Source organism: Glycine soja, chromosome 9 (assembly GCF_004193775.1).
Source record: "Glycine soja cultivar W05 chromosome 9, ASM419377v2, whole genome shotgun sequence".
Taxonomy (NCBI): domain Eukaryota; kingdom Viridiplantae; phylum Streptophyta; class Magnoliopsida; order Fabales; family Fabaceae; genus Glycine; species Glycine soja.
Window position 1 is genome coordinate 26,802,246 of NC_041010.1, and position 26,002 is coordinate 26,828,247.

At 34.1% G+C, this 26,002-nt stretch overlaps 2 protein-coding genes across 2 annotated transcripts; both read left to right on the forward strand.

Annotated features, from left to right (window-relative positions):
- The first annotated feature begins 11,607 nt into the window (after positions 1–11,607).
- LOC114368289 lies at positions 11,608–12,401 on the forward strand. Its single transcript, XM_028325605.1, has 2 exons — positions 11,608–11,982; positions 12,096–12,401. Exons 1-2 carry the CDS (start codon positions 11,608–11,610, stop codon positions 12,399–12,401), a joined length of 681 nt encoding a protein of 226 aa, XP_028181406.1.
- A 7,628-nt stretch (positions 12,402–20,029) lies between these two features.
- LOC114368648 lies at positions 20,030–21,398 on the forward strand. Its single transcript, XM_028325863.1, has one exon. The coding sequence runs from the start codon at positions 20,109–20,111 to the stop codon at positions 21,237–21,239; it is 1,131 nt and encodes a 376-aa protein (XP_028181664.1). The 5' UTR covers positions 20,030–20,108; the 3' UTR covers positions 21,240–21,398.
- Positions 21,399–26,002: the final 4,604 nt, after the last annotated feature.

The window sequence follows — 26,002 nt, forward strand, 5'->3', positions numbered from 1 at the left end:
CTTTCCATGCCTACGTCCAGTCCTCAAGCAACCCACTTTATATTTTCCACTATCTCTGTAAATCCTATACAGACTTTGAACACACCTTGGGATCCCTCACCCTTGTGTTCAAGATTCTCACACTCTAAGAGGCACACCGTCTCTTGATTACAATTGAGTTCAATAGATGAACAGAAAGATTTCTCTCCTTTAGAGTAGATGATACAAATTGAAGATCCTAGAGGAATTTCTCTCTTTTAGAGATGATAATACAAGTTGAAGTTCCTAGATGAATTCTTAATAGATTTGCAAGTGTTTGACCAAGAGTTGTTTAGAGAGCATTTGACAATTAAGTTCTCTTTGAAAACTCTCTCTCTTACTTTTTGAAGTTAGACACACATGTATATAGGCTCATCGTGCCTTTTCAAAATGGTTTGAACAAATGTGTCTTTTCAAAAAGTTTTTCTGAAATTTTCTCACTGTTAATTGATTACTGGGTTCTGGTAATCGATTACACGGTTATATTTTGAAAGTTCATGACTTTTCAAAATGTTTTTTGAAGTGTAGTTACTGGTAATCGATTACAAGATTCAAATTTCAAATTTTAAAACCCTTTTGAAAGCTTACTTGCAAACATGTCTTCTGGTAATTGATTATATTGTCTGGTAATCGATTACCAATGCCTTGATTTGTTGGATACAATGTGTTTGAGGCAAAAGCTGATGAACCAGTGATATTCTTTATCTTTTTCTTGATCTTGTTTATTCTAAGGCCTTATCTTTTCTTGATCTTGTTTGTTTGACCTTGAATTAATCTTTAAGCAATCTCTGTTTGCTTAACCTTGAATGTTTGTTGAAGCAATCTTGTTTGATTATACCTTGACATCATCAAAACCTATATTCATACATTTACAAGAGTTACATTACAAGAGTTAGTCTATCAGGCTCCCAACAATGGGATTTAGTATGAGAGGCTTTATACTTTAGGGGCTGATGTGGATAGAAGAAAGGAAGGGATGGATAAAGGAAGAGAAGGGGATAATGGACATAGAAAGAGGGTTTCATCTATTTGAGATGCTCAGGCTTAAGATGTATTCATTAGAGAGCTCTGAGTCTCAATGTATTGGTGTGTCTTTCCTCTCCTTATCCTTTTATAGGCCTAAGGTAACTTACTTTTCGTGCTGACTTTGCACTGAGCGCGCACTCCTAGGCTTAGCAAGAATGGCAATTTAATCACGCGCTAAGCGCGACCTGGGGCTTTCTCGTGGGCCTTCTTCGTGCTAAGTGTGAGTTGGTTGTTAAGCGAGCATGCACGCTGAGTCGGTTTTGTGTGCTAAGCGAGCTGTCCAAATTTCCAACTTTTCTTCAAGGCTTTTTCTTCTAGGTTTTACATCAATTTTCCTCCAAAGCACTTGAAATTTTCTTCTTTTGACTTCTGCTAATAAAAACTTACAATGATATTAATTTCTTCATTATTTCATTAAAAACAATAATAAAGTGAAGAAATTATAGTCATTCTTAGTTAAAATTGACTATCAAATTAACTTAAATTTCACAATTATGAGGAGTATATAGTCAAATAGGTTTTGTGGGATTTCCTTTTGTCTTCTACAAGTCTATTATGGGTTGCATTCACGTTAGTATTGGCAACATATATGTTTACAAATTTTATATAGGTTGGGTTTAAATCATTTGGGTTACAACATTTAGCACATACATATTATGTTTGTAAGTTTGTAAGGGTGGGTACCACTTGTACCCTTCATCCAATTCCTCAATGAAATTATTTTTTTGCTAATAAAAATATGCTTTATTTTAAATTTTGAGAAAAATGACCAATGTAAAATAAGTTTCATTCAATTATAAACCACAATTTATTATAAGTTTTGTTGATTTTTGCAAAATTATCTTGAAAATCATACCAATTGTGATTTGTGATTGAATGACAATGTAAACCCTTTTTAGACTGTCACTGCATTACCATTAAACTCTTATTTTTTTGTGTTGAAAGTAATTAATTTATTGCGTGATCACACAATGAACTTTGTAACTAATATGTGCTCTTGGATCACACAAAGAACTTTGTTATGGAATAGGGATAGAGAAATGGTTGAGTCCATGATACTTGTTGACTGATCTTGGAGAGTTATGGATCCGCCCCTGCATTTATGTATGTGTCCATGGACTAAGATGGTTTTCAATATGATAAATTTTTTCTTTTGTGTGTGTGTGTGTGTAGGCTATGCACTGATAATGTAAATAATTTTACACCATTATTCAATCACAATTAATCATGCATGATAAGTTTATTAACTTTTATGATAATCATTTTCACTTTAGAAGTCATATCAATGATGAATTGTGATTGGATGATAGCGTAAAATTATTTTACACCCTCATCGCATGACTATTAAACTTCATACAAAGACATATGAAGTAAGGGTATTCAAATACAAACCGTTCCAAGTAAAAATCATAAATTGCAAAAAAAAAAAAAAAAACCTGAAAACTGATCCAAACAAATAACTTTTGGATTTGTTTGGATGAATGTGTGCTTAAATTGATCTGTTTGGTTCAGTTTGTGGTTTGTGTTTCTAAAATAGAACCAAATTGAAATGCATACTACTTTAGTGTTATGTTTTTTATGTGTATATCACTTGAATTTCACATTATTTTATAGTATTGCTTATATGAAACTTAAAGAGTATTTACTCTTTTCTTTTTCCATACGACTTTTATCATAGAACTGATGGAAATTTAGCCTATTTTTATTATAGAATGTTTATCATATTAACAAGTTTTGTAGATTCTTATTAACATTTTTTAATATATTTTGATTTTTAAAAAGATGAAAAGAAAGTATATAATTTTCAATGGAATAGTATGTTAGTAAAAACCACAAAAACCGATCTAAACCAAACTGCGAAAGATTGGTTTGATTCTGTTCAAATTTGATAGTAAATTCAAACCGAACCGAACCAAACTATATATAACTTTTTGTTTGATTCAGATGACTTTTTGATAATAAAAAATCAAATCAAACCGTACCGAGAACACATCTAATTTCAATAAATAAACTAGGTGTAAGGCTACCACATAATGACCTTGTTTTTTTATTAAAAAAAGTTATGTGGGTCTGGTTTAATATTCTTAGAATCCCAATCCCAGGTTTCACCTACACTTCTAAGCCCTAGCATATGACTCAGTGAATGGGTTACTTCTTTTTTATATAGGCTTAAATATATTTTTGGTCCCTGATATATATTTGATTTTTACATCTGGTCCCTAATAAATTTTTCCTTCGAACTAAACCCTTAATATTTTAAAAGTTTTGTCCAAGGTCTCTGCCTTTAGTCAGCATTCATTAAATGTTTACGTGGCCATTAATTGGACACGTTGACATGTGATGTGTGATGTCACGTGTACTCATTGCCTGAGAAGGATTACACGTAGGAAAAAAATAAGAATTTTGTTAATTAAAAATGATGTTGTTTGAGTGTTGATCTCTCTTCTTCCTCAGAAAACCTAGCTCTTTCTCTCCACCTCATTCTTTCTCTTTTCTACAAGCTCTCCATGCACCACCGTCACCATCAAACAACGACCCACACCACCAAATAACAGATCGCGACGCTAGCACACCACCATGACGCGTCCTATTCCATCGTCTCACACCATCATAACTCTTTTAGCCATTTTTTCAACCATTCATGTCAATTAATCTGTCACTCTTTTTAAATGTTCAATTAAAAAGAGTGAAAGAAGGGTCAAAAAGTGATACAAATAATCAATTTTAGGAATAATCTAGGCATTGAAAGAAAAATAAAGTATATTATTTTTGGTTCCTACAAATTTCATCAAAGCAAGTTCTTACTCCAAAATTTTTAAGTCTTAGAGAAAATCAGTTTTGGTTCTCACTGATTTCATCAAAGGATAACACGACAGTAAATTGGAGTTTGACTTTTGGTTTCACTCTTGATGAGCCGTGGAAAAGAAAACAGTAATTCAGTATATTTTTTCAAATTCTTGGCTCTCTCATGTTGCCATTCTCTGTCGAGACCATTCGAATTTGAAGCTCCAATCCAAACATCATATCAAAGATGTGATTTGTAGCTCAAAATAAAACAACCAGACGGTGGTTTGATGATTTGAGTTACAAAACCAAAAAATCATAGCAGTAACAACTGCGAGTCACAAAAAGGATACTAACTTCCTCCCTTATCTTCTTTCTAGTAATCTTGACATTTATCACCAACGATTCTTTGTCAATGAAAAAATATCAGAAGTGTAACGATGACTGAATTATGACTTATTCAATAAACTCACTATTCTTTTAAAAAAAAAATTGAATATAATCCCCCAATTCTTGCAGCCACAAAATTCAAATTTTAGGATGTAACACATAGGACAAAGGAAGTCAACATGTTACCTGGTCCACTAAAGTCAAAGGCAGCAAGCGAAAAACCACCACAATCCTGATCTACTAATCCATCTTATTTTCCAATATCCTCCCAACAGGTTAGTACTCATAACATATAAGTTTTATAATTTTGTATTCCTTATGTTTTCAATTCATCTTATTTTGGTGAAAAAAATATTAGCCACTGTTATAATATTAGAGCTAACAAATGTTTTTAAGTTTTTTTTATTCTTAAAAATTGAATATGGCACTAGAAAGTTTACAATACTCACACACCTTACTCAATCAACTAAATTAAATTCCTTACTAAACATTTTTATGTTCCGTTAATAATTAGGACAATTATTCTCCCCACTCCACTAAGATTATACATTTTTAAATTACCTCATTTAAAAGCTGAAATGTTTTTTTTGGTGTTGCAATAACTTCTCCCACTATATGTCCATCATGCCCTTGCAATTGCCTAGTCAACAGCAAAAAAAAAAAAAAAAAATGAACCAAAAAGGCAAAAGAAAGAGTTATTCATTCTTGTGTATCATTCTCAAATCTCAATAAGTAAACCCGTGCAATTATAGTTTGTCATAAAATTTATGTAAATATCTTAAGAACTTGTTGCCTCAGCTACCAATTATCCAACTAATGAGTAATATTTAACTTCATTTCAGCATTGTGTGCATTGCATATATAACCCGTGTAAATGGGCTAAAACAAATAATTTTATAAATCTAATGAGAAATATTCAGATCCATCAATATCATAGTCACTATAAATCTCAATCTAGATAAAATTTCTAGGAGAACCAACTATTAAGTATGAAAAATCATAAAATGTATAAAATATCATTTTAACTGCCAAAATCCGTAATAACACTCACCGCCACTGGCCTTTTCACGTGTCCTCAAATTACTCTTGGAAGGATTCTCACTTGTTGCACCCAAAACCCAAACAGAAAATATGAGATTGACAATAGCTACATAAGCAGTGACACAAACGGGATTAATTGTTAATTTGGTCTCCATATTATTATAAATGGTTTAATTTAGTCTCCAAAATTTTAAAAGATTTAATTTAATCTTAAAGTTTTTAAAAATAAATAAATTTGGTCCCTAAATTTTTTAAAGGTTCAATTTGATCATCAAATTCTTAAAATGAATAAATTTGATCTTCAAATTTTTAAAAACTTAATCAAATTGAATCACTTAAAATAATTTGAAAACCAAATTAATTGATTCTTAAAAATTAAATTGTACATTTTAAACATTTGAAGACCAAATTAAACCATTTAAAAAATGAAAGACCAAATTGATAATTAAGTTGACATAAACACTCCTATTGTTTTCTTTCCCTTTCAAACTTATAAAAAGGAAAAGATACTGATATCCCATAAAATTTTCCTTCATGTACTTTTCAGTGAATTTAGATGGACAATTGAGAGTATCGGACGTGATATTTGCAACAATCATCAGTCAAGCAAACCTCTTGACATGAGTTTTTTTTTTTCCTTAGTCTGGCCAGCAAGGATTTTGGTGAGCATCATGTAACCGAGAATGGCAAAGGCATTGCAGTGAATACCTTCGTATTCTAAAATGAGATTCCCTAATATATTACAGTAAATCTTTCAAATTTTAGGTTTTAATATTATATATAGGGTTACTTAATTTTCAAGAGCAATTGAAATATAACAATAAAAGTGCCCTAGACCATATGAACAGACTAATCATTCATGTCTTTATAGTTTTCTACCTAAGATGCATAAACTCCCTTGTGTTGATCCTTTCAAGAAACAACAGTAATCAAATTGCACATACATATTCTAAGGTATTCAACTTAAAAAGTGAAAAAGATAAAAGATGAAGAAAAAAACATCTAAGCACATGATTAAGAAAAGCCCAGTATAAAACATCCATATTCATTCAAACATTTCACCAAACAGTTGATGGGCAAAAATAAACTGAAATATGTACATGCTGCAAATCAGTTTAGGAACTTATCAATGAAGTATATTTATCAATCAGAAGAACAACAAACCTGTTTGGGAAAATGTAAAAGCCTCAACATGATTTAGTATAATTATACAGTAATGAAAAAAAACTTAAATATATTTTTAATCCCTAATAAATATCTGATTTTATATTTGTTACTTAATAAATTTTTGATTTGTGAAGAGTCTCTAATCAAACAATAATTTTATTTTTTATCTTTGACACTTATTTTTAGCCCCTAATAAATTAGCAAAATATGTGTTTGCTCCATGATAAATATTTTTTATTTGTTATTAATACAGACTAAAACAAAATTTGCTAATTTATTAGGAAGCAAACACAAAATTTTATAATTTATCAAGGACTAAAACAAGATATCAAGATCAAAAATAAAAATGTTAGTTTTATTATGTATTCAATGCAAAACAAAAAATTATTAGGGAGCAAACACAAAATTCGAGTATTTATTAAGGATAAAAAATATATTTAAGCCAAAAAAATAACTCACCCTGTCATGGTGACCAGCGACGCCTGCTACGAATATGCAAGTAGGTGTTAGCATGGCTTGTAAGTTGTAAAAATTCAGCAAAAGTACTTCCAATTTAATTTGCCCAATCAATTTCCTCCACACAAAAACTCAACAACATAACTATGAACTAGGGCATTTTGGTCTTTAATCAATCCTCTCAAAATTTTCAATGATTTAAAAAAGACTAAAATATATTTTTTATCCTTAAAAAATACTCTTAAATTTGTGTTTTGATTCCTAATAATTTTTTTATGCATTGAGTCTCTAATAAAATAATAATTTCATTTTTAGTCCTTGACACTTTTTTTAGTTCCTGATAAATTAACAAATTTGTGTTTGTTCCTTGATAAATAAAAAAATTATCAAAGAACACACAAAATTCCCTAATTTATCAGGGATTCAAAAAAAGTGTCAAGGACTAAAAACAAATTTTTTGTAAAAACAAAGAAAAAATATATTAAGGAACAAACACAAAATTTGGGTATTTATTAGGGATCATAAATATATTTTAGCTTTTACAGAAAAGTTGTACAATAAGTAAAAGAGAAGATTGATTAAAGACCCAAATGCAATAAAAATGAACAATTGTCACAAAGTAAAGAAGGCTAGAGTAGTTTTTTTATAGCATAAAAAAATTATATTTAGATAGTAGATGTACATCATACTTTTCTATAAATAGAATTTAAAGAATAATGAAGATAAGATGAAAATATGATTTTATAAAGGGTTTAAACATTTCTAATGATAAGATGAAAATAAGACTAACAAATATAGGGGAGTAAGATACACATTTATTTTCTAATATAGGAAAAGTCTTTCCAAAATAACATATATCTATTCCGGAAATGTATTTCCAAAACTATCATATAGTTTCAGAAATACATTTCCAAAATTGGTATGTTATTCTAAAAGACATTTCTAGAAAATAAAATTGGGTTCCAAGGCATGTAATGTAACACCTTGAAAACTACAACTCAATGAGTGTGTTTATTTATTCTTTTCTGAGTATTTGTCTATGATTAAATTGACTTTGAACTATGATTTAATTATAAAAAAAAAATCAATGTTAATTTATTTCTTGATGATTAAAAGTCTGAAATTTGTTGCTTGCAATTATTTGCCTGTGATATTTTGTTGTGATTTAAATTCTCTTTTTAGAGAAAGAAACTCTATTTTATCATTAGGATTTATTTAATTACACAGGAAAATACCTCATTCAAAAAGAGGAGATCGATTTATAGAAGTACCTTCCGTAAAGGTTTGATGATTTCCAGCCATTATAAGATTTTCTTTCAAAAACCATTTGAATGACTATCAAATAAAGATTTGATCACCAGTTGTTAAAAATAATGGCACATTGAATCATAAACCAAGAGGGGAAGGTGAATTGGTTCCAAATCATTTTTAGACCCACATGAAAACATTTCGGAAATAGCTTTCTTTAATCATGTTGATTCAAGAGTTATTAGGTGTGTTGCAAATACCCTTTGATTTCTTAAACTCGATTAATCACTTACGCAGTGATACATAATAATTATCAATACTCTATTGTTAAGAAACTTATGCAAGAAGCAATACAGGAGTTCAAAGGTTAGAGAAAAAGATGCGTACACAATTTATATTGATTTGATTTATAGGAAATCTACATCCATTTGATTCATAACAATTCACTAGGATCTTTCCACTATAACCTTTTGAGCTACAACCAAACTCACAAGAAAATGCACATTACAAATGCCTAACTCTTGAAAACCTATCTAGAACTAAATCCTACATGTAGAAACCCACTACATGCACACCATTGAGAAACTTACTCAATGAAAACAAAAATCAGAAGCATAGATTAAGGAAAGATTTCATCTAATTTGTGAAAAAGATGTGAAAGTCTGAAATACTTCCAATGTAGTCTCAACTTCTCTTCATTATCTCATGTAAAAATTCATTGAACCCAATGTGAAATGATGTTTCCAATCAAGGATCAAAGTGATGATGACACATGTGCTTAAACTTGTCCATAAATAGTAATAAAATACTTAAAATAACTTAATATCTTTTATAAAATAGTTAACTTTAAAAATTAGCTTTGAACACATAAAACAACTGAATTTTTTCAACAGGATCGTATCTACATCAAGGCAGAGTGTTGCTAGGTGCACCTAGCATTTTTGCCGGTGCACCTAGCAGTTCATGCAAAAAGACATTTGTACCCCTGGCTTAATTTTATTTAAAAAAAAAGGCTTCAGTCTCTCTCATTCCCTCCCTCCCACGTTGGCCTTCTTCTTCCTCCATCCCACCATTTTTTTCTTCTTCTTCCTCACCCCTAACCTCACCTCACCCGCGTTCTTGCTCCTCATGTCACCCTCGTCTCAAAAAAGCTTGACCCAGCATCGTCATCCTCCGTGTCGCGTTTGTTCTTCGTTGATCGTCGTCTTCTTCCTTCGCACCGGGAGTCCCTATTCTGCGACCGTGCCTCCGTTGGTGTTGAGTAGCCCAGGAAAATTGAGGGTGGTGTTCTCCCTCCGTGCGTTGGCATTGTCGAGGTAAGCAGTGTTTTCTCTTCCTTTGCCGACGTTCGTAGTTGATCCGTATAGGCTTATAGGTGATCCGTAAGTAGTAATTTGCAGTAAAGAAGCTTACGAATCAAGTTGATCCGTAAGAAGCTTATGGATCAACTTGATCCGTAAGGTGTTTAAGCTTCTTACAGATCAACTTGATCCGTAAGCTTCAATTTTAGTTTTTAAAATTGGCAAATATTTGATAAATAGTGACATTTTTGGAAATTAGGATTAGTTGATTAAGTTTATAATAGTTTGAAATTTGGGGGATTATGTGTACAATACAATAACATTTGAATTTGGTGTCTTTTTGTTCTAAAATTAGCATCTTACTCATCAAGGTTCTTTCTTTCTCACAAGGTGTTAGTTACACGAATTCTCAGGTAACTCTGCTCTTTTTGTTTCATGCTATCTTCCCTTTCTTTGCACTTCTACGCTATCAATGTTGAATATTAAATGAAGGAGCTAAGGTGTTTATTTGAGCTCTAAATTGTAAGTACTTTATATATTATAAACTTTCTTTTTCCAAAATTGAGTATTACTTTGGTAGAAGATTAAATAATACCTCTAATTTGGATCATTCTTATTAGATTGTTGTCACAATTTGCTTTGTCAATTTAGCAAGAGCATTGGTAACTGTGATGTTGTATATTATAATCTTGGAACCTGTTGGGGCTTTTTTGGTTTGAATTAAAGTTTACTATGCATACTACATTTTATTTGTTTTGGTTTTAATTGTTATCATTCAATTTTGAGGGTTAATGGTTGAAAAACCACCTTATAAGTGGAGTTAATGGTTGCATATGTGTTCCATTATGTTCCCTTTCCTAACTATTCCCTTCATCAAAGCATGCTCTAAAGTATTAGCCGTGAATCATTCATGACCATGAATGACAACAAAACGTGACATAACCTATAGATTCAATGCAAAAATATGGCAACACTCCCATAACCACAATGCACACTACATTTTTAACCTACACATCCAATGGCACTCCAGAAACTAAGGAGTGTCACTAGAGTCAAAGAATTAGGACAAAGTACTCACAAACTAAGGAAATCGACATTGTTCCCACAACAATACCGGTCTAGGGGGACTACTGTTATAAATGTATCTTAGGCCTATATCCTCCTAGATATGTCATCTCAATAGTTGGCAAAACATAGATAGCCGACATCATTACCTTCTCAGAAGTGAGAGCTTACCTGATTAGTCATGTGTTCTTAGCGGTTTCTCCCACCAAATCATCCCTATAAAAGGCTTCCACTCAAAGGCTTGAGCTAACTTCAACTAATGCCAGATATACACAAGGTCTAGTTCAAGAGAAATCATATGATCTAGTCTTTATCTTCCTCTTTCGCCCTCTCCATCGAATGCGACCGAAGCGGGCCTACGCTGCTATGCTGGAAGCCTACTTCTATCACCCTTCCAAACAACTTTTAAATAATTTCCATTGTAAATTACGATTTTAGGAGCTTTCACTTGAAACATATATATTACGTATTATCAACATGAGTAGCTTTTCGTTAAATATATTAACATTGGGTTTGATAGATTTCTAATTTTCTAAAATTTCTAAAAAATACACATTTAAACTAAACTTTTCAAATACATAAATGAGCTAAATTTAATTTCTTAATTATTGTGACCTTTAATTCACCATACCACTAGGTAATCGCATATGAGGTATTGTTTGTTTGGCATTATTCTAAGCTTCACAATTTTGTCCTTAATAGGCGCATTAGAGGGTTACAAAATAAAGGTGTTTATAAACAATTGTTGGTCTCGACTTCACAACTTTAAGCCTTGGCCTCGACATTTGTCCAAGTGATAATGATTGCTCAATATTAAATTTTCCTTGCCAAACTATGCATATTGATGGTTGCACAATATTTGTCTTGTTCACCCTTAAACCAATGACACGTAAGCATAAAAAACCTTAAGTCACCATAATAGTCTAAATCAATTATGTCATTGATTGCTCCATAATAAGTGTTACACCTAAATAATTGACTGAATGACAGCCCTACAATCAATAATATCCTGACAACTTGCATGACTTTGAGTCAATGAAATTTTCGTTAGACCAATGAAATTTGAGTGAATGAAATCAGTGATGGAATTTGCGATAGACATTTGCAGATCATGGTTAGGACTAGAGGATTAGGTTGTGCCTTAGGTCACGTTACTGGCAGAGGTGTGGGCAGAGGAGATCATGATGATTTCGATGATCCTCCGCAGCGTCGACGGCCTACCGTATCTGCAAGCAGGCAACGAGTACCTGTCACTGCTGCGGACGATGAGCCAGTGGTCCCTGCGATAGAGGCTGACGGAGCTTCGGTTGCGGCTGACGTATATGCGAATGAGCCGATGGCAAAAGGTGACGTACAGGACACTGGGGCAGACGCAAGCGCACAGGCTGTTGAGGATGAGCCTGAGGGATTTCCGGGTGGTCCGAGTGACCCATCCGTGCTGACCGAGTATACGAATCACGTTGCAAGCAGCGTATGGACTGGAGAGGTATTTATAATATTGAATTTTAGTTAGTTGTTAATTATACTTTATCATTGAAATTGTTTTTTCTTTAAAAGATGATGTTAACGAATTGTGTGTTCCTTTATAATTTAATTCAGGAGCGTCCTGAGTTGAAGTTATCCTTTCATGGGAGAAAGGTGCATAATTTAGGTAGGCTTGTCCCTGTCATTGAGGGGCTAGTTGTTGGGACAGGACTAAGTCCTCTGATCGCGTGTTCGATAAACACTGGTGATCGGGGACTTTTGTCTTCGTTTGTCGAGCGGTGGCACCGAGAGACTTCTATTTTCCATCTCCCTGTGGGAGAGGTGACGATCATGCTGGACGATGTCGCGTCTCTTCTGTATCTGCCCGTGGTTGGCAACTTGCATGCCTTTCAGCCTGTGCACGTGGATGATGTTGTATAGATGCTGATGGAGTTATTGATGGTCACTTCAGAGGCTGCCAGGGCTGAGACAAGGCAGTATCGTGGACCATACGTACGCCTGCAATGGGTATGTGATATCTATGAACGCCGATGCCGGGCAGGACATTGGACAGCTGCGGCTTGCACATTTCTTCTTCATCTTCTGGGTTGCACTCTTTTCGCTAACAAGAGTGCAACCCATATTCATGTTGTATTTTTGGAGGCACTTCATGACCTCAGTTAGACTAGGAGGTACGCCTGGGGAGTACCTGCACTGGTGCATATGTACGACCACCTAAATGATGCTTCTATCAACACCAGCCGATAGCTTGGTGGTTACATCACGCTGTTGCAGGTAACAAACATGTTTTTGGTTCGTTGAGGTTCAACAATGTTTAACTTGAAATTTTTGTAGACTTTCATTATTAATTTTTATGATTTTCATGTTACCTCTGTATGCTGGATATACGAGCACTTTCCCTCAGTCGCGGAGTCCACTGTTGATCTGGACTATGATGAGGATTCACCGCGTGCCTGTAGGTGGATTGCTAGTTTGCTACGAAGAAGACCGTGAAGAGCATACGTACATCGACATACAGGGAGCGCCTGGACCGACTTCGGATTTCGGATGTCTGTTGGATCCCATATGGGAAGCACCGACCGGTCCGGGACTTCCATATGATTTCATGTTATTTCGATATGTTGCGCTGGGGGCCCATTGTTCTATATTACCGACCAAAGAGGGTCATGCGGCAGTTTGATACACTCAGACCATTCCTGCTCCACCTGCCGATTCATGGGTGCCGTCTGATGATATACACAACAGGTGGATGCACTATTCGGACCATATGGCTGTAGCAGGTGACATCTGCGTTGTGCCAGGGCAGTGTGCCAGCGACTACATGGACTGATTCTTCCGCATTTCGCATCCATTCATGACACCGGGCCAGCCATCAGATCCTCGGGCAGATGGTCATGCTACGCAGCCCAGAGTTGCCCCTCAGGATCCAGACACAGATATCCGTCCGGTCACGGAGGCAGCAGCACCGTCGACATCTGCAAGGTCTGATGTCGACTAGTTGAGACATGCAGTGGTAAGTGTTACTAATAATTTACGTCATTAACGTCAATTTTTTCATAATAATTTGTTTGTTTTGTATTTAATAACAAGCTTGCAATGCGATTGCGGAGAGGTTGGAGCGCCATCTCAACTTAGGGGTGGTCACGCCAGGCACATCGACACATGAGGTGATCAAAGAATGCCTCAGGATTGCCAGGAGTGTCACACAAGACCAGCTAGTATATGTTAGGTCTCAACAAGGGCGACGCACGGATCAATCGTAGTTTATTTACACATTTTATATTGAAATTCGATGTATATACATATTTTGTATTTGAACCCATTTCATTAGTAGTGTTAGTTTTATTTATTTCCATTTTTGTTGTTCAAAGACCTTGGTCAATCTTTACAAAGTTTAATGAACAAAAATAATAAATATGGAAAATATTATACTATAATATTATTATAAATTATAAATTCTAAAAAAAATATGTTTTATATAATTTTAATTATGTAAAAAAAATTATTCTATATTAGAAAAAATCTATATAATTTATTTTCAAATATGTTTTCAAATTGAATTTAATCTATTTCCAACCATAGAAAAATTGTGCGTTTTAGTCTCTGTTTCTACTTACGGCTCTACTTTTACATTGATGAATTTATTCTTTAATTTTTTAAAAATATGATGAAATATTAGAAATGAAAGACTAAATTCACATATTTTAAAGTTTAAAAATCAAATTCATTGATAGAATAATATAGGAATAAACAAAATATACTGAAAACACTTTTTTTTCCCCAAAATCATATGTATGTATAAATTTATTTTTAAAATGTTAAGTGAATGACCCTATAGCATGGTTAAACAAAATGAAAGGGTTAATATTATATTATATAGAAGAAAAATGTATGAAAGTAGAAGAGTCATTTTGAATGCGTTCAATAGTTGAAGCATTATACATTATATTAAATTAATAATTGACTCATATAATTTATTTATTTTCTTGATTTCCATATTTTGCATCAGAGTTAAATATACTTTGTTAAATATTTTTAATCATTAAATTATTTTTAATTTATGACAAAATATATTTGAATTAAATTTTAATTTTATAGTAGTTTTTTAAAAAAAATGAACTACTCAAGTTTAAATAATTTGTCTAATTGTAATCTTTATAATTAATTGTTATTTTTTGTTTGTTGTAGTTGTTTTTTTATATTTAAAATAAATTTGCAACACCGACAAAAAAGTAAAAGTAGTAGAAATAAAATTTAACAGAGAACGACAAGTCGTCTTCCATTTTCAGAAAAACAAAAAAAGAACGATTATGCGATACATGAATTCAAACATTACATTAACTTCAACATAGTTGAACGAAATTAAATTTGCATCAAATACTACAACTAACTCATGCTAATTTTGCGACAAGGACAACTTGTCTTCCATTTCCATTACAGGTTTATTGAAAACAGCTAAAATTTCTATTGGCCCAATCTTTTTCCAGTAGTTAGACTCAATTAACACCTTCATCACGTCATCGTTGGTTTTGAGTTCAATTATTTCGAATTTGATATTTTTTTCTGAATACTCATGGTGATTTGGTTTTCGAAAAAATAATCATCTTACTGTTTGTATTTCATGAATACCATAAGGGGGAATCCCATAAGGCGCAACTTGCTTGATCAAATCCTTCAATTCATCCATGGTACATCCGGAAGGAATGTCAATCTTTTTGGGATTTTTTCCTATGAACGAGTAACCAACAAACTCATTTTGGCGTGACATGTTCCACCTCCCATTGTAATATAGCAGGGCATCATGAATAGGGGTCATAGTGGCTTGAAGTAAGTTTAAAATATCATCTGGTGTTCTAGCAATGGTACATAATAACTCAATCGAACCAACAAATGAAAATTGATTACACATTAACATTGTGTAAACATCAACATCATTTTTCAGTTGCATACATTGAAACCGAAATTGATTACCTGCATATGTGAAAGGTTGTCGATAGTAAATTTCATCCAAAAATTATTTGTCGGTTAGCTTAAGGGTATTGTGTATTCTGGTTTTTAACATTTGAAAATCACAACCGTTAGGTACTTGAATGGGAAATGGAGTGGAAGCTTGAAAACAAACATCACTGTCGTTGTGAACAATGGATCCATTTGGAAAAATAAAACCTAATGTGGAGTTCACAATTGTCTGACTGCTTGTCTCTCCCAAGAATGCCATAGTTTTTTGTAAGAGTTGGGTTACGACTGAAACTTGTGGTTTTTTACAATGTTAGGCAGTGTCATATATATAGATGAGTTTTAATATCAGTGTTGCATTTTTTAAAAATTAAAAATACGCGTGCACATACTTTCTGTATGTGTTGTCAACTACACCAATGATGTGACACGCTTTATCTTGCATCAGATATGCATGTGTAGTCATGTTGTGCAAGGTCCTGTCACGTGCTTTATGTTAACTCAGACAACAATTTATCATACATGTTTTTTTACAATGTATTGTCAACTCAGACAACGATATATCATACATGTTTTTTTAGAATTAAGTAATAATTTTGTTGTGGACGTAACAAATATACAAAGACACATAAATGTAATGTGAAAATCCAATTCAAAATGATCAGTCATTATAAATTACATGTTCAATCGTCATTTATGTCAAGATAGTCTCTATTGAACATCACAAAGCTCTTGTAATGTTGCATTCTACTAATATATGGAGTTGGCCACTGCTTCGCCGTAGGATGACAATTACTAGACCATAACAATGCTACAGGTGGTAAAGGACAATGTTCTTTTAAATAAATCTGTTGTACATGTGAAAAAAAGTGTTAACTCAATCCTACAAAACTAATTGCATAAATATAAAAAAACAATTCATATCTACAATGTACCTCAACAAAATGATTGTCATATACATGACCGATTCAAATTATACGATGCAATGAAAAATTTGACAGCGGTTGACTTCTAAGAGGAAAGAATGTCATGCTTTGTTGTTTAGACAAGGATACAACGATTACATTATATCTTGATGCAATGACATGTCCCATGTCCGTTATATCCATCCACTTATCCGTGATCACCTAAATGAAACAAATATACACGTCAAACTTAATTGTAAAGTTAAGTATTAAAAAGGAAAAACATAAGTTACATACCTTGGTTAACCCATCAACATGTAGTGACTTCCTTAATTCCTCAAATCTCTCCATGCCACCAAAGAGTCGGGTATAGTCTTCTGAGAATTTCCCAAGTTCTTTAAGAAGATGGTAGCGGACCACCGACCAAGAGTCTTCACCCATACCTGATAAATCGGTAACCGACCGATATCCACAGTTACCATCAACTTTGACATCAATAATCTTATCAATGAAGTCATGCATAAATGGCTAAAACTGATCCAACATGAGCATCATCATTCTTCGATTCAATTGCTCAGAGGATGATGCAGTACGCCTCACCGACGAATTGCTATTTTGCATAGATTCAAAGGCATCTACATACTCCCAGTAAGATGGATCGCGCTATGTTGACCTTGGGTTCCTGCTCATAGGTTTCTTCGGTGCCCCCTTTGTGTTAACCTTTGCTGGAGGAGCACACATCGAATTCTGATCAAGGTATGCAATTTCCCAAAGTTTAGTCTTCAGAGTAAACTTGTCACAAACATCAAGTTCTTCGAATCTTTTGGATATTGTTTCTATTTCTGCCTTGATGCTCACTTCGGACTCAGATAACCCTTGGTTTGAAAAACTTAGTCTCCTCCAAAACATATGGATTGAATCCAGTGGGATGCAACCACCAACATATTTGGATAGTTCACAAGCACAAGGAAGACCAAGCGTGGTTCTCACCACACAACCACAACTTGAAGGATTCTTGCCAGCATAGTCAACGCGCTCTAATTCATTTGCCATCTAATTTAAAGCATACCTTGAAACCATTCCAAGAAGCCTCATGTATAAGGTTTTTTTGAAGACATGTCCAACGACATGTGTACTTGTTTCAAATGATGCTTTAATCTCCGTGTGCTGCAATGTAATCATGTTGTTCATGGCATTCCACACACTGCATAAGTCTCTAAGGCTATTTTGTAACAATCTTTTTAAAGACGAGTGAGCAGATTCAACCCTACATTTCAAATACACAAATAACAATAAACATATACAATAATACAATTTCATCAATTCATCAACGTTAATAGAAATAGTTGAACAATTTCATACCTGTTTGTTGTTGTACTTCCTAAGTGCATCACCTTATTAGTCCAGGCGGAAACAAATTTTTTCTTATGTGGTATTATCCATGTTTCCTTGACATAGTCAACAAACATTGGCCAAGGTGAGCAAGCCATTTCGAACTTCTTTAGGCATTCATCAAACTGTTGTTCTGAAGGACAATCAGGCATCCCCTACAACCCATGACATAATCTCAAGCATTTTTTTGCCTAATTAGTGATTTACATTTGGCCTTCACATTCTTGTTTATGTGAAAGTTGCACATCAAATTTGTACAATCAGGGAATACAGTCTTCACTACATTCATCAATGTTTGGTCTCTGTCAGTGACAATAACTCTAGGGAAGGCATCACGCTTTAAAAAAAGGCCTCGGAAGCGTTGTAAAGCCCAGACCACATTATTAGCGCGTTCACACTCCACATATGCAAAATCGGCGGAGAATGTCATCCCAGTCAGTGTCACCCCAACAAAATCAAGCAGTGAGAGTCTGTACCGGTTTGTTTTGTAGGTGTTGTCTATCAAAAATACCAAATTACATGTGTTGACTAACTTCACTGCATCAGGGTGACACCAAAAGATATCACGAACCACGTCTTCATCCTTTATTCTGTGCCAATGAATATACTGATCACGTTCAAGAAGCTTCATCAGATGTTGCATTTCAATATCGATTCCTCTTATGGAAGAACGGAATGCACTTCTTGCATTGTATATTTGTTTAATGGTCGTGCAACTATTAGCATTGTGTTCCTTCAGAGTTAGTAGAATGTTTCTTGGCTTCATCATAGACTTCGTCATATCAGCAATAACTGTTTTTTCAGCTTTAGTCAATCGTTCCGCATATGGATGTCCAACTAATGAGTTGGTCAATTCATGATTATGCACTCCACAAATCAACTTCACCATCCAGCCTTCTCCTCTAACCACTGGCTTGCAACGAAGCTTGAAGGGACACCCACATTTCCTAGTCCTAATGTCTCTTCTAATAAATTCTTTTTTCCTACGCCTATACTCGTCACTCCTTTCACAGCCAATTAACTCAAACAAAGTCATTCCTCTACTACTTGTGTTTGTGTTCGACCTTATAATCACCACCACAAATCCGTTTCATGAGCAACGGATCGAGCCCACCGCAAAACATCCTCTCGGCTATCAAACACCTACAAAGCAATCCACATAATTTAAGTTTTCTACCAGTATTCATTTTATTAAATCACTCACAAACATGAACATTATAACCTGAGAAGTATTGAACGCATCGGAACAATCAACATGTGCTTCATTCGCACCACATGCTTCATCATTTTGATAATCCATATCCGCTTCTTCAGACATTATACTTTCATACATCCACTGATCTTCGTCCATCTAACTAACTCAAATAAAAAAATGACCATACAAACAAATTAATAATTTAAAAAAGGAAACTTAATTAAAAAACCATAATTTTTTTTTAAAAAAATTACTCTTACAGATCCGTAATAGGATTTTATCAACCTACGGATCAACTTGATCCGTAATAGATTTACGGATCAACTTGATCCGTAATAAATTTACGGATCAACTTGATCCGACAATTGTTATGGGACACGTACGGATTAACTTGATCCATAAGTCACTTACAGATCAAGTAGGTCCACTAACATAAAAGTTACTTATACTCTAGATGTTCATTAAGTGTCACACAATCACATCACATGAGTAAATTAACGTATCATAAATTAGAAAGGCTTAATAATGGCATGTGACTAATAAGATTCCAACAATTAAAAGAAATAATTTTAAAATAGGCACTTTTTATATAAAAAAATACTTTTTTAAGAAGCAAAAATATGTTTTACTTCTTAAAATAAAAAAATATTTATTAAATAAAAACAATTTGAACAACACAAGTAAAAAAAACATAAAATTACTCATTTTATTAAAAAATGTTTGTTTTTAAAAACAAGTTTAAAAAAACTCAATCAATATTATCTTGAAAATCACTTTTTTTAATATTTGTTTTCCAAAAATAGCCAAATACTTCAAAATCAATTTTAACCATAATCATTTTTACAAAATTAATTTTATTACCATTTATCCAAACGCAAATGCAAACTAAACAAAATTTTCAATAAAAATTAATTTTCTATAAAACTAATAAATACTTCATACTTAAAAAATAAAATCCTAGAAGTTCAACCCGTTTGACAAGAAATCCTCGAGACCTAAAGCAACTTATTAGACAAGAAAATGAAGATAATCGTTCACAACTGAAAATTATGTTGATACTAAACAATGTGAGTAGTTTTGTTGTTTCTTTTCCACGGTATCAAAAAAAAAATCGTTTATAAATATACTTCTAAGTTATAACCTATTAAGCTCGTAATCAAACAGCACCGAAACGTAACAATGCCAACACTCTCATCCAAACCCCCCTTTACCAATTACCCGGTCGGCGCCGCCGCGGCCACCACCCTTCTCTTCCTTTTCTTCGCCGTCGGAATTTCCACGGTCCTCGCTAGCAACCACCACGTCATCAATTTCCGGTCCCCGAACCTCTTCCCGGAGGGCCTGGCGTGGGACCCGACAGCGCAGCACTTCCTGGTCGGATCCCTCCGCCACCGCACGATCTCCGCCGTCTCCGACGCCGGCGTGGTCGAAACCCTAATCTCCGACCCCTCCCTCCCGGAAAACGTCACCTTCCTTGGCCTCGCCGTGGACTCCCGCAACAACCGCGTCCTCGTGGCGATCCACGCCACGGAGCCCCTCCCTCCGTTCAACGCGCTCGCCGCCTACGACCTCCGCTCCCGCCGCCGCCTCTTCCTCTCCCCCCTCCCCTCCGCCGCCGGCGATGACAAACGCGCCACCGCGAACGACGTCGCTGCAGACTTCAACGGCAACGCCTACGTCACCAATTCTGTAGGAAACTACATCTGGAAGGTTAATCTCAACGGAGAAGCTTCGATTTTATCAAATTCCCCGAAGTTCACCGTACACCCCGTGGTACGCGACACAGTGTATAGCTTCTGCGGCCTAAACGGCATCGTTTACAACAACAAGGGCTATCTATTGGTGGTGCAATCCAATACGGGAAAGATGTTTAAAATCGATAAGGACGATGGGACTGTGAGACAAGTGCTTCTCAACGAGGATCTAATGGGCGCTGACGGAGTTGCCTTGAGGGGAGACGGCGTCGTTTTGGTGGTGTCCTTTAGCAAATTGTGGTTTGTGAAGAGTAATGATGGGTGGGCCCAGGGTGCGGTGTTTGACAAGATTGACCTTGACGAGGAGGGGTTTCCCACTTCGGTTGTAGTGGGGGAGAGGGACAGGGCGTACGTGCTGCACGGGCGTGTGATGGAGGGCATTTTGGGGAATTCGGAGAGGGAGAGTTTTATGATAGAGGAGGTGAAGTCGCCGAAGGAGAGTGAGGGGGAGAATGTTTGGTTGTATGTTATGGTTGGAATTGGGTTGGCTTATTTCTTGTTTTGGAGGTTTCAGATGAAGCAGCTCGTGAAGAACATGGACAAGAAAATCAACTGATGATTTGTTGTTTGGAAACATTGTACTTTACGCTCAGTTTTTTTTGTTTGTTAGATTTGTAGAAGTGAAATCATATTATTTATATATGTGCCTTTGAAATTATCGTATTATTGGATGTTTTTTCTTCACGAAACATTGTATTTGCTAACTAAAATTGTATAATAACATTATATAATGAAGAGAAAAAAAAAGATTAAAACATGTATAATAAGATGATTTTCTTTTAAAATAATGAATCTTTTATTTTTAAACTTTCTACTACCATAATTTGTTATTTCTACTAGCATAACGACGAAATAGAACTGGCCATTTAGAAAATCAATCAATACTAGAAAATGCTGCAGGTGGCTTCATCTGAATCCAAAAGTATTGGAAAGGTGATCATGACAATATTCCTCATTCAATGTCATCTACTATTTACTATTAATGATCGATATGTGTATCACTTTCTTATTAATTTGATTTTCTGCCTTTTCTTTCTATCCTTTTTAGCATAATTGACTGCAATATGGTTAGTGTTTCTTGAAAAAATCATCTGGTTCTTTGACATCTTGAATCAACTCATAACATAAATCGATGTTGATTAAGCAATGGTCTACAATAACACCACTTTTATGCCTATTCCTAATGATACTCTTTCCTTCCATTGACAGATCATGTTTCTACTATTTTGTGGCACATTTTTGGCTAAAAGATATATATATCTTGATCTTGCTCATGTTCACCTTCTATCCTGAAACAACTCCATAGAATTGAATGGTATACAACAAATTATTTGTTTCTTTCACACTAGCGGTAGCAAACAACAAATTGTCATACGTAAAAAATAAAATAAAAAGTTATAGAAGGGGCTTGTCTAGTTGGCTTGTTATTATGACGTGAGGGTCATGGCTCTGTTTACGTTTTGATACTGAAGTATGAAGTCTCTGTTTTGGGTAGCTTATTTGCATTATTTTTGTTGTTGTTCTTGATCGTGCATTTCAAAAGTAATTGTTGTTTATTTGTTTTAATTTTGGGGCCATGTGATTAATTTTTTGGCACCTCTTTCTTCTTTTGTTGGGGAGAGCATGTTTTAGAAGCACATTTAAAAAATAAAAAATAAAAAACGACAACAAAGATCACGCTATTAAATCCCATTTCTCAATTATACCAAATTAATCTTATAACTGGGGGTGCAAACTTTGTGTGCAACTGCAAGGTCTACAACATTATATGTTATCTTTGTATCATGTAAAACTTTTAAGGGTTTCTTAAATTAATAATTATAAGAAATTAACATAATCTTGAAATATATGATTCTCACACATAATAAATAAACAATAAGTATATTTCTCCGTAATGAGGCCTCTCTCCATTATACTTTGATTTTTTGGAAAAGGAGAAAAATAAGATTTTACTCTCTTGACTGTTTTTTTTATCTCTTTATATTTGTGATGGTCAAATATTAGATAACACTTTATTTAACGTTAATAGGTATTAATCCCCTTTTACAACTACTACTAAAGTTACTTTTAGAAATTTTTCTTATTTAACTCAATTACAACTTAATCCTTAATTATTAATTATTTATTTATTAATACCTACATAAGTCACAAGTCACATACCTCTTAGATGAGACATTAATTCTAACACCACGTATTGGCTGGGTGGGGAGCAAATATAGCTTACATTCTGTTAATGTAGTTTAGGGTGCTTTGGGTTGTGTTGGACTGTTGCGTGCTGTAAACATTGTATAGGGGGCAAACATCTGTTTTTGTATTCAGATTTATAGGTACCTTTTGGACAAAGTGTTCAAACATGCCAATTTTAATAATATCTTTTTCCTTTCAAAAGAATAAAATAATAACAGGTGATTTACATAAATGGATCAGGCAAGGCCGTTAATTAGTTTCTTGCACCATTGCTTTGAAAACTAATGACAGTAGTACCATTATAATTTAGAACAACTAATATAATCTTATACAAGAAAAATAATTAACATCATATACCTACCATACCACTAACAAATCAGAGTATTACTAAGCAATAAGATTCTGACAGTAACTTCAGAATAAAATACATACCATTAATATAATGGTTGAAGTGATAAGAAGTTCATGGGTTCACACTGAAAGCGTAGGGGGGTTTCCTTTGGTGAAGCTTAATCTGTTTGGGACATTTGTGGAACTATGGAAACTAGCTTTGCTTCAATGGTAAATTAAAGTAGCCTTGCTATTCTTTTAATATGTTGATCTTAAGTTGATTTGTCCGTGCTAAACCCTTGATTAGTTTGAAACCAGCAGGGTGGAGCTTACCGTGAAGGGGAGCCACATGACCCAACCAAATATGTTACAAGGCAACAAAGTTCTTTTAGGGGTGGCAAATGGATGGATAAGATCATAATCATAATTTGTATTCTAATGAATCATATCAAAATAATCTATTAATTCATTTTAATTTATTAAAAATTATTTAATTGATCCGATGAAATCCAATCCATTTGATAACAAAAATCAATCTAATCCATTCACACAAGAATTCCATCCAATATATTCATACACAAAATTAAAACTTAATTATTTTTAGTTTAAAAATAATATATTTTAAAAAATTCATAATAATTTCTAAAATAATAATAATCCCAACAAAAGTCGACTAAGTTTGTTTTCAACTAACCTTGATCGATGATAATTTTTTTTATCAACATCAACTGAGATTATTTTTCAGTCAACGTTAACTGATGATTTTTTTTGTCAACATCGACTAAGTTTTTTTCGGCCGATATCGGTTAGGAATATTTTTTTGTTCAAGGTTGATTATGATTTTCTTAGTTAATGTTGGTCGGTGATGTTTTTTGGTCGACATCGGCTAGGATTTTTTTGGTCGACGTCGGTCATGACTATTTTTTGATCAACGTGGATTAGGGTTTTTTTGGCCGACATCTACTAGATTTTTTTGGCCGACACCAACCATAACTTTGTTTTGCTAACATCGACTAGGTTTTTATATCGATATTAGCTGAGACTATTTTTTGGCTGACGTCAACCGATGATGTTTGTTGGCCGACATCGGTCATCACTATTGTTTTGGCTGATGTTGGCTAATTTTTTGTCAATGTTGGAAATGGATTATTTTTTTGTCGGTTAGGATTTTTTGAACGATGTCGGTGAGTGAAATTTTTTATGTCGACCAAAAAATATCGCCAATTGACATCGTCTAAAAAAACCCTAACCAATGTCAGCCAAAAAAACCTAGTCGATGTCAATAAAAAAAATAGTCGTGATCGATGTTGACCAAAAATCCTACATGATGTCAGCAAAAAAATTAGTCATGATGGATGTTGACCAAAATCCCTAGTCAATGTCAACAAAAAAATAGTCATGACCAATGTTGAACAAAGCCCTAATCGTGTCAGCAAAAAATGGTATCGGCAACATTGACTGAAATAAAACCCTAGTTGACGTCGATTAAAAATATCCCCAATCAATGTTGATAAAAAAAACATCATCAACCAACATTAGCCAAAAAAAAACTATGGAAGAAATCTGCTAAAAACTAGTCCAACCCAAAGTTGGCCAAAAAATAGCATCAGTCGACGTTGACCAAATTTTTTTTGAATGAGATCGGCCAAAAAGTAGCATTGACCAAAGTCAATCGAAAAAATACTAGTTAGAAAATAGTCTTAGATGATGTTGGCTAAAAAACTCGAGCTGATATTTGCCAAAAAATAGTCTCGGGCAACGATAAAAAACTTCGTACCCCATTGCCCGGAGGCTCTTCGCTATGCGAAGGTATGGGGGAGGGATGTTGTACGCAGCCTTACCCTTGCATATGCAAAGAGGCTGTTTCCGGATTCGAACCCATGACCAACAAGTCACCAAGGCACAACTTTACCGCTGCACCAGGGCTCGCCCTCAATCAACGTTTATTGAGTATTGTCCATAAATTCGTTTATTATTCAGTTGGATCAATTTTGATTCATTAAGTATTGACTAGAGGATCTATTGGACTTTGAAAATTAATGTATGGATCATTAACTATTTATAAAATTAAATGTATGGATTTTGATTCATCCATTTTATTTTTATAATGGATGAATTGAATGGATTTATTATAGATGAATCTATATTCTATATTATAAAAGAGAACCCCAGGAAAATTACTATTGTGTCCGTGCTTCAACTGTTGACACTTGTCCATTTTATTGGTTTTTTGGTCATTTTATGCCCCTTCAGCTTTGCCTTGGTTTTGTGTCACGTTTTATGCCGCGTTGAGTGTTTAGCTTTGACTATTCTGTTGGTGATGCACGTGGCTTCTTCTCCAGCGTTTCCGATCATTTCCCTACCAACTTCAAACCTGCTTCCTTCATTTGTGTCATTTCCCCACCAACTTGTTTCCTCTGTTTCCATTCTTTCTTCTTCATTTTGGTGTCTTTTTCAGTTCCACTTTTTTCTTTTGTTTTTGGTTGAGTTTTAGAGTTGTTGAGGGCTTCCATCTTCATTCTATTTTTTGCGATTTTGGTTTGGGTTCTTTTTCTTTGATTGGTATGATTTTTTGTGGTTTTATTTTTGGAACAGGTTACCGTAACAATGACGGCTTTGGCAAAGAAGTTGTGGGAGAAGTTAAGAAGAAGATAGAGGTTCTTCTATTTTGATTTTATTAAAACTGTGTTTATGTTTTTTTTGTTTGATTTTTTGTGGTTTTTTTGGATGCTTCGTTGTTATTTTTTCCTTGAAAGCCTGTTGCAGATTATTTTGGTATCGCAGGAAATGATCCCTAAGTAA

Excerpts from the sequence above, each read along its gene's own strand:
- LOC114368648 (XM_028325863.1), top strand. The coding sequence starts at position 20,109 with ATGCCAACACTCTCATCCAAACCCCCCTTTACCAATTACCCGGTCGGC.
- LOC114368289 (XM_028325605.1), top strand. The coding sequence starts at position 11,608 with ATGGTTAGGACTAGAGGATTAGGTTGTGCCTTAGGTCACGTTACTGGC. Across the intron at positions 11,983-12,095 it reads GCAGCGTATGGACTGGAGAG|GAGCGTCCTGAGTTGAAGTT; the intron begins GTATTTATAATA and ends AATTTAATTCAG.